General features: G+C 73.9%; 3 protein-coding genes across 3 annotated transcripts in view; 2 read left to right on the top strand and 1 right to left on the bottom strand.

Annotated features, from left to right (window-relative positions):
- Positions 1 to 13,443, top strand: part of LOC140644806 (uncharacterized) — a 297,384-nt gene that overhangs the window by 33,377 nt on the left and 250,564 nt on the right. The window lies entirely within an intron of this gene.
- Positions 383 to 7,415, bottom strand: LOC140644759 (carnitine O-acetyltransferase-like). The gene is given in 16 exon segments (XM_072847820.1): positions 383 to 922; positions 1,282 to 1,361; positions 1,364 to 1,418; positions 1,674 to 1,736; positions 1,990 to 2,125; positions 2,627 to 2,737; positions 2,835 to 2,960; positions 3,099 to 3,199; positions 3,404 to 3,498; positions 3,501 to 3,581; positions 4,062 to 4,162; positions 4,164 to 4,231; positions 4,735 to 4,867; positions 4,947 to 5,000; positions 5,759 to 5,862; positions 6,825 to 7,415. Coding segments are annotated over 16 exon segments (2,160 nt in total). The 3' UTR covers positions 383 to 661.
- Positions 7,850 to 13,108, top strand: PPT2 (palmitoyl-protein thioesterase 2). The gene is made up of 9 exons (XM_072847819.1): positions 7,850 to 7,995; positions 8,977 to 9,160; positions 9,746 to 9,899; positions 10,633 to 10,728; positions 11,161 to 11,268; positions 11,545 to 11,628; positions 12,537 to 12,621; positions 12,738 to 12,792; positions 12,918 to 13,108. Exons 1-9 carry the CDS (start codon positions 7,850 to 7,852, stop codon positions 13,059 to 13,061), a joined length of 1,056 nt encoding a protein of 351 aa, XP_072703920.1. The 3' UTR covers positions 13,062 to 13,108.

Below are 13,443 nucleotides of genomic sequence, written 5' to 3'. Positions count from 1 at the left end.
CCCGGGCCGGATCGGGACGCGGATCCGGATCGGAACCGGCGCCCGGGCTGGATCCCCGGGCCGGATCGGGCCCACCGCCCCCCCCCTTCTCCCGGGGCCGGCGCAAAGCCCGGGCTGGAGCCGACCGGACCGGGACCGGGACCGCCCCGGAACCCGGCCTGGATCCCACCGGAGCGGAGCGGGACCGGCACCGCCGCCCGGACTGGATCCCTCGGACCGGATCGGGGCCGGCGCAAATAACGGGCTGGATCCGTCCGGACCGGGACCGGGACCCCCCCCCCCCGGACCCGGACTGGATTCCCTGGACCGGGACCGAGCCCCCGAACCCGGACTGGATCCCCGGAGCAGGACCGACCCCCCCGAACCCAGACTGGACCCCCTGGACCGGGAACCCCCCCGAACCCGGACTGGAGCCCCGGAGCAGAGCCCCTGACACCAGCGAGGCCGTGAGGGACTTTATTGACGTTTCCAGTGCCCCAAACTCGCCGGTTTTGACCCAAAATATCCGCCTCGGCCTGACGGGGGGCTGGGCCCGGAGCGGGGCTGGGGGGGGCCCGTGGAGTGTTGGGGACGCAGGGGAGTTGGGGGGTCCCGGGAGTGCCAGGACGGGTGCGGGGGAGGTCCCCCAGATTTGGGGTGCCTGAGGGGGGTGGGGATAAGGTCAGGGGTCACTGGGGGTCCCGGCGCTCTGGGGGGGGCCGTGGCGGCGCAGCAGCCCCCCGAGGCTGTCGAGGGCCCCCCGCAGCGCGGCCCCCAGGCGGGCGGCCTCGGTCTGGTGGCAGCAGGCGAAGGCGGTGACGGCCACGCGCAGCCCCCCGGGGGGGTCCCGGGGGTCCGGGGGGGTCACGTGCCCCACCCCCACGCCGTAGCCATCGGGCACCAGCGGCCCCCGCAGCAGCCAGCACCCCTCGCGGGAGCGCACCTGGGGGGGAAAGGGCGCTGCACCCCGGGACCCCCCCGTGCACCCCAAACCCCCGCCCCGCCCCTTGCGTCCCAAGAGCCAAGAGCCCCCAACCTGCCGCCCCCATGAAAAGCCCTCGCCCGCCCCCCAAACCCCGTGCCCCCGACACGCACCCCAAGATGCACCGAAACCGCCCCACCGCCCCCTCCCCGTTTCTGCCCCCCCAAACCAGCCCCAACCCCCCGTACCCCCAAACGCACCCAGAGAGACCCCCCAGCCCCCTGCTGAGGCACCCCAAAGGCCCCGGCCCCCCGGCCCTTCCCGCAGCCCCGGGGGGTCCCTGGGGGTCCCCGGAGGATTCTCGGGGCGCGGGGCAGTACCTGGACGGTGCAGAGGCGGAAGTGGGTGGCCAGGGCGTAGGCCGGGTCCATGAAGATTTCGGGGAGCGGCTCCCCGCCGCGATGGCCGCCTGCCGCAGCCGCTGCAGGTGCCGCTCCGAGCCCTGCCCGGCCAGCACCTGCGCGGGCACCGGGGTCCTCACCCGCCCCATGGCCCCGCCCCCAGAGTCCCCTCCCACCCCATAGCCCCGCCCCGAGGGTCCCCTCCTACAGCTTAGCCCCACCCCCCGGATGCCGGGGTCCCCTCCCACCCCGTGGCCCAGCCCCCAGAGTCTCCTCCCACCCCTTAGCCCCGCCCCCCGGATCCCCACCCAGCCCTTAGCCCCACCCCCGGCGCCAGGGTCCCCTCCCACCCCGTGGCCCCGCCCCCTCACCTCCTGCGTCCGCCGGCTCTGCGCCTCCACGGCCTCGCGCAGCAGCGCCAGCTGCAGCTCCGGCTGCGGGGCAGGAAGTCCCGCCCCCGTTTCACACCCGGGGCAGGAAGTCCTGTTCCCGCCCCAGGAAGCCCCGCCCCCATTTCGCACCCAGGGCAGGAAGTCCCGCCCCCACCCTGTTCCCGCCCCAGGAAGCCCCGCCCCCGTTTCACACCCAGGGCAGGAAGTCCCACCCCGCTCCTTCCTGCCCCAGGAAGTCCCGCCCCCGTTTCGCACCCGGGGCAGGCAGTCCCGCCCCCCCGGAAGTCCCGCCTACCTCGGCCTGGGGGTCCTCGAGGGCGCGGGCCAGGGCCAGGCAGGGCGGCCCGGGGGGCCGGAGCAGGTCGGAGCAGCCGGGCAGGACGTGGCGCAGCGAGGTCGGCTCGCAGGAGGCGCAGAGGGAGCCGTGGGCCCTGGGCGGGGCGGGCCTGCGTCCCCCACGCGCCCGCGGCCCCGCGAGCCCCGCACCCGGGCCCCCTCCTGCACCCACGGGTGCCCCCCGACATCCCTGGGTCCCCTCCTGCGCCCCCAGGTGTCGTCCCACCCAGGCCCCCCTGCACCCACGGGTGCCCCCTCCTGCGCCCCAGGTGTCGTCCCCCCATGCCCCCCCGCACCCACGGGTCCCCCCGACATCCCTGGGTCCCCTCCTGCGCCCCAGGTGTCCCCCCACCCAGGTGTCCCCTGCACCCACGGGTGCCCCCTCCTGCGCCCCCAGGTGTCGTCCCCCCACGCCCCCCCGCACCCACGGGTGCCCCCGACATCCCTGGGTTCCCTCCTGCGCCCCCATGTGTCCCCTCCCCCAGGCCCCCCCGCACCCACGGGTGCCCCCGACACCTGGGTCCCCTCCTGCGCCCCCAGGTGCCCCCGACACCCGCGTCCCCCCGCACCCCTGGGTCCCCCCGGGTGCCCCGTACCTGTAGAAGGCCACCTGCAGGGCCACCTGGACGATGGCCTCCGGCCGCAGCCCCCCGCCCGCCCCGAAGCCCTCGTGGGAGAAGCAGTGAACGTCCACGTCGGCCGCCAGGCTGGGGGCACGCGGGAGGGGTGACGGCCGGCCCCTCCCCCGCCGTCCCCCGCCCCCCCGAGGCCCATTACCCCCCCCGTGACCCCCCGTGACCCCACCTGTCCAGGTGCCGTTTCGCCCGCTCCACCTCGGGGGCGGTTTCGGGGCCGAGGCTGAAGCGGAGCCGCTGGGGCGGGGGGAGGGGCGGTGACGTCAGCGGGGCGGGGCCAGGCTCCGGGCGGCGGCTGGAGGGCGGGGCCAGTGAGGGCAGGGAAAGCCCCGCCCTCACGCAGGCAGGAAGCCCCGCCCTCAGAGGCAGGACGTTCCCGCCCGGCCCCGCCCTGCCAGGCCCCGCCCTGCCAAGCCCCGCCCCGCTCGCTCACCAGTAGTCGAGGGCGTGGTCGACCATCTCCGCGACGACGGCGCCGTCAATCACGGCCGGGTCGTAGACGACCCCGCAGGTCCCGTCCTCCCCCACGATGAACTGCGGGCGGGGTGGGTGGGGTCAGGGCGCAGGAAGTCCCGCCCCCCACTGCCCGGCCCCGCCCCCCGACCCACCTTCCGGAAGGAAGAACAGGAAGTCCCGCCCCGCCCCACCCCCCCCCGGGCATAGAGGTTGCCCTGCCCCATCCCTCCCACAAACAGGAAGTCCCGCCTCCCAGGGGCCCAAGACAGAAGCCCCGCCCACCTGGAGGGTCTTGTCGAACCAGCGGTTGCCGCTTTTGGCGCAGGCCCCGCCCCCGTGCAGCACCTGCCCGGCCCTGCCCCCCGGGCCCCGCCCCCGGCGGCCGCCAGCACCGGCGCGTCCAGGCTGAGCGCGAAGAGGCTGCGCTGGATCCGGCCAATCGAGGCCCGGTTCAGCCGGTCTGCGGGGGCGGAGCTTCCGTGGGTACCGCCCCCCGCCCCGGGAAGCCCCGCCCCCGAGAACCCCCCAAACAGGAAGTCCCGCCCACAGGGCCTCCCCAGAGGGAAGGAATCCCACCCCCTGGGCCCCAAACCAGGAAGCCCCGCCCCCAGGAGGGGAAGCCCCGCCCCAGCCCCACCGCAAATAGGAAGTGTTGCCCTCATGCGTGCCCCAAACGGGAAGTCCCGCCCCCAGGGCTCCTCCAGGGAGGAAATCCCGCCCCTCAAGGCCCCAAGACAGGAAGTCCCACCCCCAGGACCGCCCTGGAGGGAAGTCCCACCCCCTGGGGCCCTGAAACAGGAAGTCCCGCCCTCAGTTACCACCTGAAGAGGAAGTCCCACGCCCCCACGCCAGCCCAAAACCAGAAGCCCCGCCCCTTCAGGCCCCGAGACAGGAAGTCCCACCCCAGGACACCCCAAAACCAGAAGCCCCGCCCACTCACCCCGCATCAGCAGGCGGTAGACCCGCCCCCACGCGTGCCGGTGCTGCCCCGTCAGCAGCCCCAGGGGCGGGGCCCCGCCCCGCCCCGCCCGCGCCCGCAGCCCCCAGCGCCGCCCCCAGCGCCGCCGCGGGCAGGGGGTCCCCTCCCCCACACGCCTCCACCTGGAAGAACTGGGGGGGAGGGGGCGCCCGAAACGCCGCGTCACGCCCCACGGCCCCGCCCCCGCGTGCCCCAGGAGCCCCCAGAACCCCCCCAGACCCCCGTGTCCCCCCAGGACCCCCCAGGCCCCCTGACCCCTCCCAGACTCCCCATGTCCTCCCATGTCCCCCCTGAACCCCCCAGGCCCCCGTGTCCCCCCGGACCCGCCACGACCCCTCCCAGACTCCCCATGCCCCCTATGCGCCCCCATGTCCCCCCAGGACCCCCCAGTGTCCCCATGCCCCCTCGTTTCCCCCGTGTCCCCCCCAGGACCCCCTGAACCCCCCAGGACCCTGTGTCCCCCCCAGGACACCCGAACCCCCCCCAGGCCCCCCGACCCCTCCCAGACTCCCCATGTCCTCCCATGTGCCCCCTGTGTCCCCCCAGGACCCCCCCAGTCTCCCCATGCCCCCTCGTTTCCCCCCCGTCTCCCCCCCAGGACCCTCCTGAACCCCCCAGCCCCCGTCCCCCGTACCTGGCAGTTGCGGACCACCGTGATGAAGGGGGGCTGGGCGCCGGGGGGCAGCCGCAGCACCTCGTCCCGCTGGGGGCCCGGCACCCGGCAGCCCCCAAACGCCGCCTGCACCCACGGCTCGGGGGGGTCGTGCCTGGGCCGCCGGGACACCCACTGTCACCCACGGGGACCACGGGGACCCCCCCGGCCCCCCCGGCCCCCCCGGCACCCACCGCTCCAGCTGCAGCCGGTAGTCGAGGACGCCCGCGATGAGCCGCGCCGCGAACCTGGGGAGCCAGGGACACCAGTGCCCCCCAGTTCCTCCCAGTGCCCCCAGTCCCCTCCCAGTGCACCCTCAGTCTCCCCCAGTTCCTCCCAGTTCCTCCCAGTCCCCTCCCAGTACACCCTCAGTCTCCCCAGTGTCCTCCCAGTGCCCTCCCAGTCCCCTCCCAGTGCACCTTCAGTCTCCCCAGTTCCTCCCAGTGCCCCCAGTCCCCTCCCAGTGCACCCTCAGTCTCCCCAGTGTCCCCCAGTTCCTCCCAGTCCCCTCCCAGTACACCCTCAGTCTCCCCAGTTCCTCCCAGTGCCCCCAGTCCCCTCCCAGTGCACCTTCAGTCTCCCCAGTTCCTCCCAGTGCCCCCAGTCCCCTCCCAGTGCACCCTCAGTCTCCCCAGTTCCTCCCAGTGCCCCCCAGTCCCCTTCCAGTACACCCTCAGTCTCCCCCAGTTCCTCCCAGTGCCCCCCAGTCCCCTCCCAGTGCACCCTCAGTCTCCCCCAGTGTCCCCCAGTTCCTCCCAGTCCCCTCCCAGTACACCCTCAGTCTCCCCCAGTTCCTCCCAGTGCCCCCCAGTCCCCTCCCAGTGCACCTTCAGTCTCCCCAGTTCCTCCCAGTGCCCCCCAGTCCCCTCCCAGTGCACCCTCAGTCTCCCCAGTTCCTCCCAGTGCCCCCCAATACCCTCCCAGTGCACCCCCAGACCCCTCCCTGTGCCTCCCAGTTCCTCCCCGTCCCCTCCAGTCCGGCCCAGTGCCCCCGTGCCCCACTCACCACAGCTGCCCCCTCCAGTCCTCCCAGTCCTGCCGGGGCAGCACCAGTCCGGCACTGGTGTGCACGGGCAGCGGCAGCCGCTCGCTGGAGCCCCACGGCCACTCCTGCGCCCAACGCCCGCACGCCTGGGTCCCCCCGAACGCCGGGTACCCCAACCCCTGGGTACCCCCAGACCCTGGGTCCCCCCAAAACCCTGGGTCCCGCCAGACCCCTGGGTCCCCCTGAACCCCCGGGTCCCCCCAAACCCTGGGTCCCCCCGAACCCCTGGGTCCCCCCGAACCCCCGGGTCCCCCCCAACCCCCGGGTCCCCCCAAAACTCTGGGTCCCACCAGAGCCCTGGGTCCCCCCAAACCCCCGGGTCCCCCCGAACCCCGGGTCCCCCGAACCCTGGGTCCCCCAAACCCCTGGGTCCTGCCAGACCCCTGGGTCCCCCAAACCCCGGGTCCCCTGAACCCCGGGTCCCCCAAACCCTGTGTCCCCCGAACCCCTGGGTCCCGCCAGACCCTGGGTCCCCCAAACCCCGGGTCCCCTGAACCCCCAGGTCCCCCAAACCCTGGGTCCCCCGAACCCCTGGGTCCCGCCAGACCCCTGGGTCCCCAAACCCCGGGTCCCCGAACCCCGGGTCCCCCGAACCCTGGGTCCCCCGAACCCCGGGTCCCCCAAACCCTGGGTCCTGCCAGACCCCTGGGTCCCCCAAACCCCCGGGTCCCCCAACCCCGGGTCCCCCAAAACTCTGGGTCCCGCCAGACCCCTGGGTCCCCCCAAACCCCGGGTCCCCCGAACCCCTGGGTCCCCCGAACCCCGGGTCCCCCAAACCCTGGGTACCCCCAAACCCCGGGTCCCCCGAACCCCGGGTCCCCCAAACCCTGGGTCCCCCGAACCCCTGGGTCCCACCAGACCCCTGGGTCCCCCAAACCCCCGGGTCCCCCTGAACCCCCAGGTCCCCCCAAACCCTGGGTCCCCCCGAACCCCTGGGTCCCCCTCTCTGCCTGGACACCGGGGTCCCCTCAGGTGTCCCCCCCCCCCCGAACCCCGGGTCCCCCACCCCCGGTTCCCCGGTGCTCACCGGCAGGCGGGGGGGGGCGGGGGGCTGCCGGCGCAGCCGCTCCTGCAGGCGGGGCCCGGCCCCCCCGGGCGCCCCGAACTCCCGGACCAGGCGCCGGGCCCGGTCCCCCTCCCCCGGGGCCACCAGCGCCTCCAGGGCCCCCAGCAGCCGCCCCAGCGTCGCCCCCAGCGCCGGCAGCGGGGGCGCCCCCCCCGGGCACCCCCTGCGGGGGGAGCGCCGGTGGCCCTGAGCGATGGCGGCCCCGGAACGGCACCCCCAAGCAGGGGACCCCCGGAACGGGACCCCCCAAGCAGGGGACCCCCAGGAAGGGGACCCCCCAAGAGAGCGACCCCCCGGAACGGGACCCCCCAAGCAGGGGACCCCCAAGCAGGGGACCCCCAGGAAGGGGACCCCCCAAGAGAGGGACCCCCCGGAACGGGACCCCCCCAAGCAGGGGATCCCCGGAACGGGACCCCCCCAAGCAGGGGACCCCCAGGAACGGGACCCCGCAAGGGGCGCCCCGGGCAAGGGGGACCCCCTCGGGTGATGGGGACGCCCCCGAGGATGGGACCCCCCTTGCGAGGGACCCCCGGGTGATGGGGAACCCCGCATGCGATGGGACCCCCTCGTGCAACGGGGATACCCCCTGGGGACGCCCCCGCGCGACGGGACCCCCCCCGGTGGTGGGGACCCCACGTGATGGGGACCCCCAGGACACCCCCAGTGCAGCGGGGAGCCCCCGGGTGATGGGGGCGCTGGGACGGGACCCCTCCCCGGCCCCCCCCGCCCCCCCGTGCAACGGGGGACCCCCCAGTCACGTGGAGGGGGTCCCCCATGTGACGCCCCCCCCGTGCAATGGGGACCCCCGGCCACGTGCAACGGCCCCCCACGCCCCGCCCCCGCAGCACGCGGACGTGCCGCCCCGCACGAGCGCTCCCCCTCTCCCCACCCCCACCCCCCCGGGCGCGCGTGGACTCACCGGGGGGGCGGCGGGGGGGGGCGCGGGGGGGGCGCGGCGGCGACCCCAGACCCACGGCGACCGCCCCATGGCCCGGCCGCCCGCGTCCCTCCGGCCCCGGGTGGGGCCGCCCGCCTCCCGCCCCGCCCACGCCCACCGCCACCGCCCCGCCCGGGACCGGGGGCCCCACCCAGGCGGCCGGGTGGGCTCGACCCCCGCTCCAGGCACCCCACGGTCACGCAGGGGACCCAGGCGTGCGGGGGGCCCCCTGTCCCGGGGGTCGCAGGCGCCCCGAGCGGACCCAGACGTGTGGGGGGGACCCCGGGGTGCGGGGGTCCCCATCCCCCGGGGGCCCCAGGCGTGCGGGGGGGGGACACCCAGGTGTCCCGAGTGGACCCAGGCGTCCTGGGGGGGACGGGGGACCCAGGCGTGCGGGGGGCACCCCGGGGTGCGGGGGGGACCCCCAGGCGTGCGGGGGGGCACCCCGGGGTGCGGGGGGCCCCATTCCCCGGGGGGCCCCAAGCGTCCGGGGGGGCCCCAGGCGTCCCGCGGGGGCCACCCAGGCGTGCGGGGGACACCCCCGCGTCCCGAGGGGACCCCGGCGGGCCCCCCCCCGCGGCCGCCCGGCCCTGTTTGCTCAGCACACAGCGGCGGCAGGTGGGGGTGGGGCCCGGGCGGTCCCCGCGGGGGGGGAGGCTCAGGCAGCCCGGACACTCGCGTCCTCGGCGGCAGCGAGGTGCGTGGGGTCCCCCGGGACACGCGTGGCCCGGCGGTTCGCCCGTGGGGAAGCCCCGCACGCCTGGGGCTCCCGGAGCGTGGCGAGGCGGCGGGTCCGGGCGCCCGGGTCTCCCGTGGGAGCTGTGGGGCCCGGCCTCCTCCGCGGGAGCTGCGGCCGTGGGGCCCGGACGCCGGGTTTCCCCCGTGGGAGTGGGAGCTGCGGGGCCCGGACGCCCGGGTCCCCCCGAGTGGGGTCCCGGGATTGACCGAGGCCGCCCCGCCCCCCCCGCCCCCAGCGCTCCGGTCACGGGGGGGGGGGATGGGGGCGTCCGCGGACGCGTGGATCCCCGGTGGGGGAGGGGGCTGTTAGGGCCGCGCGCGCCGGAACTGACGTGCGGGAGGGGAGGGGAGCCGGGAGGTAAACAGGGAGCGGGTGGGGGCTGGGGACCCCGGGGGTGGGAGCGCCTGGGTCCCCGTCTGACCCGTGCCCCTCCCCAGATGCCCCTGCGTGGCGCGGCGTGGGGCGCGGGGGAGGGGGCCGTGGTGCCGGCCTTCCTCCCCCCTCCTCCTCCTCCTCCTCCTCCTGGGGGTCCCGGGGGGCTCCTACCGCCCCGTCGTCATCGTCCACGGCCTCTTCGACAGCCCCAGCGACTTCCAGCCCCTCCGCGCCTTCATCAACGAGGTCAGGGGGGGCGGGGGTCCCCTGCACCCCACCGGGACGCCCGCGTCCCCCGCATGACCCCCCGGATGCCTGGGTCCCCCCTGCATGACCCCCCCCGGACCCCCGAGCCCCCCCCATGATCCCACCCAGACACCTGGGTGTCCCCCCCCTCACCCCACCCGGACGCCTGGGTCGCCACATCCCCGCCGGGACCCCTGGGTCCCCCCGAATGCCTGGGACCCCCACATCCCCCGGGGACCCCTGGGTCCCCCCGGGTCCCCCCCGAATGCCTGGGACCCCCACATCCCCCGGGACCCCGGGTCCCCCAATGCCTGGGACCCCATGACCCCTCCCGACCCCTGGGTCCCCCCCGAATGCCTGGGACCCCCACATCCCCCGGGACCCCTGGGTCCCCCGAATGCCTGGGACCCCCATGACCCCTCCCGACCCCTGGGTCCCCCGAATGCCTGGGACCCCCACATCCCCCGGGACCCCTGGGTCCCCCGAATGCCTGGGACCCCCATGACCCCTCCCGACCCCTGGGTCCCCCCCGAATGCCTGGGACCCCCATGACCCCTCCCGACACCTGCCCCCCGTTCCCCCCAGAGCCACCCGGGGACGGGGGTGGCAGTCCTGGACCTCTTCGACCGGGGCGCGTCGCTGCGGCCGCTGTGGGTGCAGGTCGAGGGGTTCCGCCGCGCCCTCGCCCCCATCATGGCCAACGCCGCCGACGCGGTCCACCTGCTGGGATACAGCCAGGGTGCGCGGGGGGTCCCGGGGACGGGGCGGGGGTCCCGGGTGCTGTGCTCCGTGGGTGGGGGGTCTCAGATGCTGGGGTCCATGGGTGCGGGTCCCAGGACTGGGGTGGGGGTCCTAGACACCAGCGTCCATGGGTTGGGGTCCCGGGGACGGGGTGGGGGTCTTGGGTGCTGTGCTCCATGGGTGGGGGTGCACAGATACCTGTGTCCATGGGTGGGGGGTCTCCGACACCGCAGTCCATGGTGGGGGCACCCGGACGTCTGGGTCCATGGGCAGAGGGTCCCGGGTCCGTGGGTGGGGGTCCCAGGGCCGGGGTGGGCAGTCCTAGACACCAGTGTCCATGGGTGGGGGTCCCGGGGATGATGGGGTGGGGGTCCCAGGTGCTGTGGTCCATGGGTGGGGGTACACAGACACATGTGTCCATGGGTGGGGGTCTCCGACACCGCAGTCCATGGTGAGGGCACCCGGACGTCTGGGTCCATGGGCAGGGGGTCCCGGGTCCGTGGGTGGGGGTCCCAGGGCTGGGGTGGGGGGTCCTAGACACCAGTGTCCATGGGTGGGGGTCCCGGGTCCATGGGTGGGGGTCCCAGGGCCAGGGTGGGCGGTCCTAGACACCAGTGTCCATGGGTGGGGGTCCCAGGTGCTGTGGTCCATGGGTGGGGGTCCCGGGTGCCTGGGTCCATGGGTGGGGGTCCCCCAGAGGCCGGGGTCCCCCCGCTGACCCCCGCCCGCAGGGGGTCTCATCTGCCGGGCGCTGCTGGCCACGATGCCCGACCACAACGTCCACAGCTTCATCTCGCTGGCGGCCCCCCAGATGGGGCAGTACGGGGGTGAGGGGCCGGGGGCCACGGGGGTCCCTGGGTGGGCTTTGGGGGTTCTTGGGTGGGGTTTTGGGGTCCCTGGGGGGTGGGGGCTTTGGGGAGGTTTTGGGGGTCTCTGGGTGGGGTTATTGGGGGGCATAACCCCTGGGGGGGGGTGGTTGAGGACTTTCGGGGGGTTCCTGGCGGTGGCTGGGAAGCAAGGGGGGGCGTGGGGGGTTTTGGGGGTCTCTGGGCGATGGGGAGGTTTGGGGGATCCCTGGGTGGGTTATGGGGGAGGTCCGGGGGGGGTCCCCTGGGCGGTTTGGGAGGTCCCCGGGTGGGTTAGAGGGAGGTGTGGGGGGGTCCCTGGGTGGGTTTGGGGGGCGCCGGGGTCCTCGGGTGTTTGGGGGTGTCCCTGACTGGCTTTGGGGTGCTCGGGGCGCCGGCGGACGCGGGGCGCAGACACCGACTACCTGAAGTGGCTCTTCCCCCGGCACATGAAGTCCAACCTCTACCGGCTCTGCTACACCCCCCTGGGCCAGGGCATCTCCATCTGCAACTACTGGAACGGTCCGGGACCCCGCCCCCACCCCCGGGACCCCAAAACCCCCCGGGGACCCCAAAACGTCCCCGGCCCCCCCCACTGGGACCCCCTCCACCCGGGACCCCCAAATCCCCCTGGGATCCCCACCCCAAAATATCCCTGGGGACCGCACCCCCCCCCCCAACCCGGCCCCGGGGGAACACCCCCCGACCCCCTGCAGACCCCGGGGGTGACATTGGGGGCGGGGGTGACACCAGGGGTGACACAGGGCTGACCCCCCCGTTGCGGCGCGGGGCCCCCAGACCCCCACCACCGCGAGCTCTACCTGAACAGCAGCGACTTCCTCGCCATCCTCAACGACGAGCGGCTGCACCCCAACGCCTCCGGTGAGCCCCTATAGGGACGCCTATAGCCCCGGGGACCCCCTAGAGACACCCTTTAGTCTGACAGGGACACCCTATAGCAGCCCCTTATAGCCCTGGGGACCTCCTAGAGACACCCCTATAGCCCCAGGGGACCCCCTATAGACACCCCCATAGCCTCACAAGAACGCCCTATAGCAGCCCCTTATAGCCCCACGGGGACCCTTTATAGACACCCTTATAGCCTTACAGGGACCCCCTACAGCGATCCCCTATAGTCCCACAGAGAGCCCTGCGCTGACCCCTATAACCTCATGGGGGGCCCTATGGGGACCCCTATAGCTGCACATGCTTGTAGATACATGAGCCCCGTGGGCAGTTATTGCCTCCTATAGGTATGCTTATGGGCTCCTATAGATGTTTGTATAGGCGCATGTAGATCGCTCTGTTGGTATGCCTGTATATAGTCATATAGTTCCTTATAGCTTACTTTTATACATAGTTACTTATAGCTGCTTATTACTACATATAGTTCCTTATAGCTGCTTTTGTAATGGCACGTAGCTGCTCCTATAGGTGTCCTTATAGACCCTGCCAAAGCCCTATGTGTATATTCCTATAGGTACAGACATTTCTGTAACCTATGCAGGTAGTCCTATAGATATTGATATGGTAGTCCTTATAGATATTGATATCTATATCAGGTAGCCCTTATAGATATTGATACGGCTGCGCGTAGCTACCCCTACGGATGGCCTTACGACACCGGCACGGCTTTTCCCCGCAGATACTTGCAGGCGCTCCTATAGCCAAGCCTACAGCTCCCCATAGGTACCCACAGGGCTCCTGTAGACATCCCATAGGATCGCCACCCTCCCCGTCCCGAGCCCCCTATAGGGTCCGGCAGCCCCGTTAACCCTCCCTTGCCCCAGACTGGAAGCGGAACCTGCTGCGCATCCGGAGCCTGGTGCTGATCGGGGGCCCCGACGACGGCGTCATCACGCCCTGGCAGTCCAGGTGGGCCACGGCCCCCGGCACCGGGGTCCCGGGGGGGCAGCGGGGCCCGGACGCCTGGGTGCCCCCCACGTCTGGGTCCCCCCCGCTGACCCCCATCTCCCCCCGACCCCCCGAAGCCTTTTCGGTTTCTACGACGCCAACGAGACGGTGCGGGAGATGCGTGCCCAGGCGGTGAGTGCGGAGACCCCCGCTTGGGGGGCGGGCTGGGGGGGGCCGGGGCGCCGCGGTCCCCCCGCTTTGGGGGGGCGTTGGGGGTCCCGGAGGCCGGGGCCCCCCGTGACCCCCGCCCCCCCCAGGTTTACCGGCAGGACACGTTTGGGCTGAAGACGCTGGAGGGGCGGGGGGCGCTGGGGGGCTGCACCGTGCCGGGCGTGGGGCACACGGCCTGGCACTCCCACCGCCCCGTCTACGAGCGCTGCATCCGCCCCTGGCTCACGTAGCCGGGGGCTCTGGGGCTGGAGGGGGAGCTGGGCCGAAGCTGGAAGGTCCTACAGGGGTCTGGGGGGCTCCGTAGGGGTTGGGGTGGGGCTATGGGGCTGGGTAGGGGAGCTATGGGGCTCCGTAGGGGTCGGGGTGGGGCTATGGGGCTGGATAGGGGAGCTATGGGGCTCCGTAGGGGTCAGGGGTGGGGCTATGGGGCTCCGTAGGGGTCAGGGGTGGGGCTATGGGGCTGGATAGGGGAGCTATGGGGCTCCGTAGGGGTCTGGGTGGGGCTATGGGGCTGGATAGGGAGCTATGGGGCTCCGTAGGGGTCTGGGTGGGGCTATGGGGCTGGATAGGGGGCTATGGGAGTCTATAGGGGTCAGGGGTGGGCCTATGGGG

The sequence above is a fragment of the Ciconia boyciana genome, chromosome 29, assembly GCF_034638445.1.
Source record: "Ciconia boyciana chromosome 29, ASM3463844v1, whole genome shotgun sequence".
NCBI classification, from domain to species: Eukaryota; Metazoa; Chordata; class Aves; order Ciconiiformes; family Ciconiidae; genus Ciconia; species Ciconia boyciana.
The sequence above is the reverse complement of the archived record's forward strand: the minus strand, read 5'-3'. Positions and strand labels throughout refer to the sequence as shown.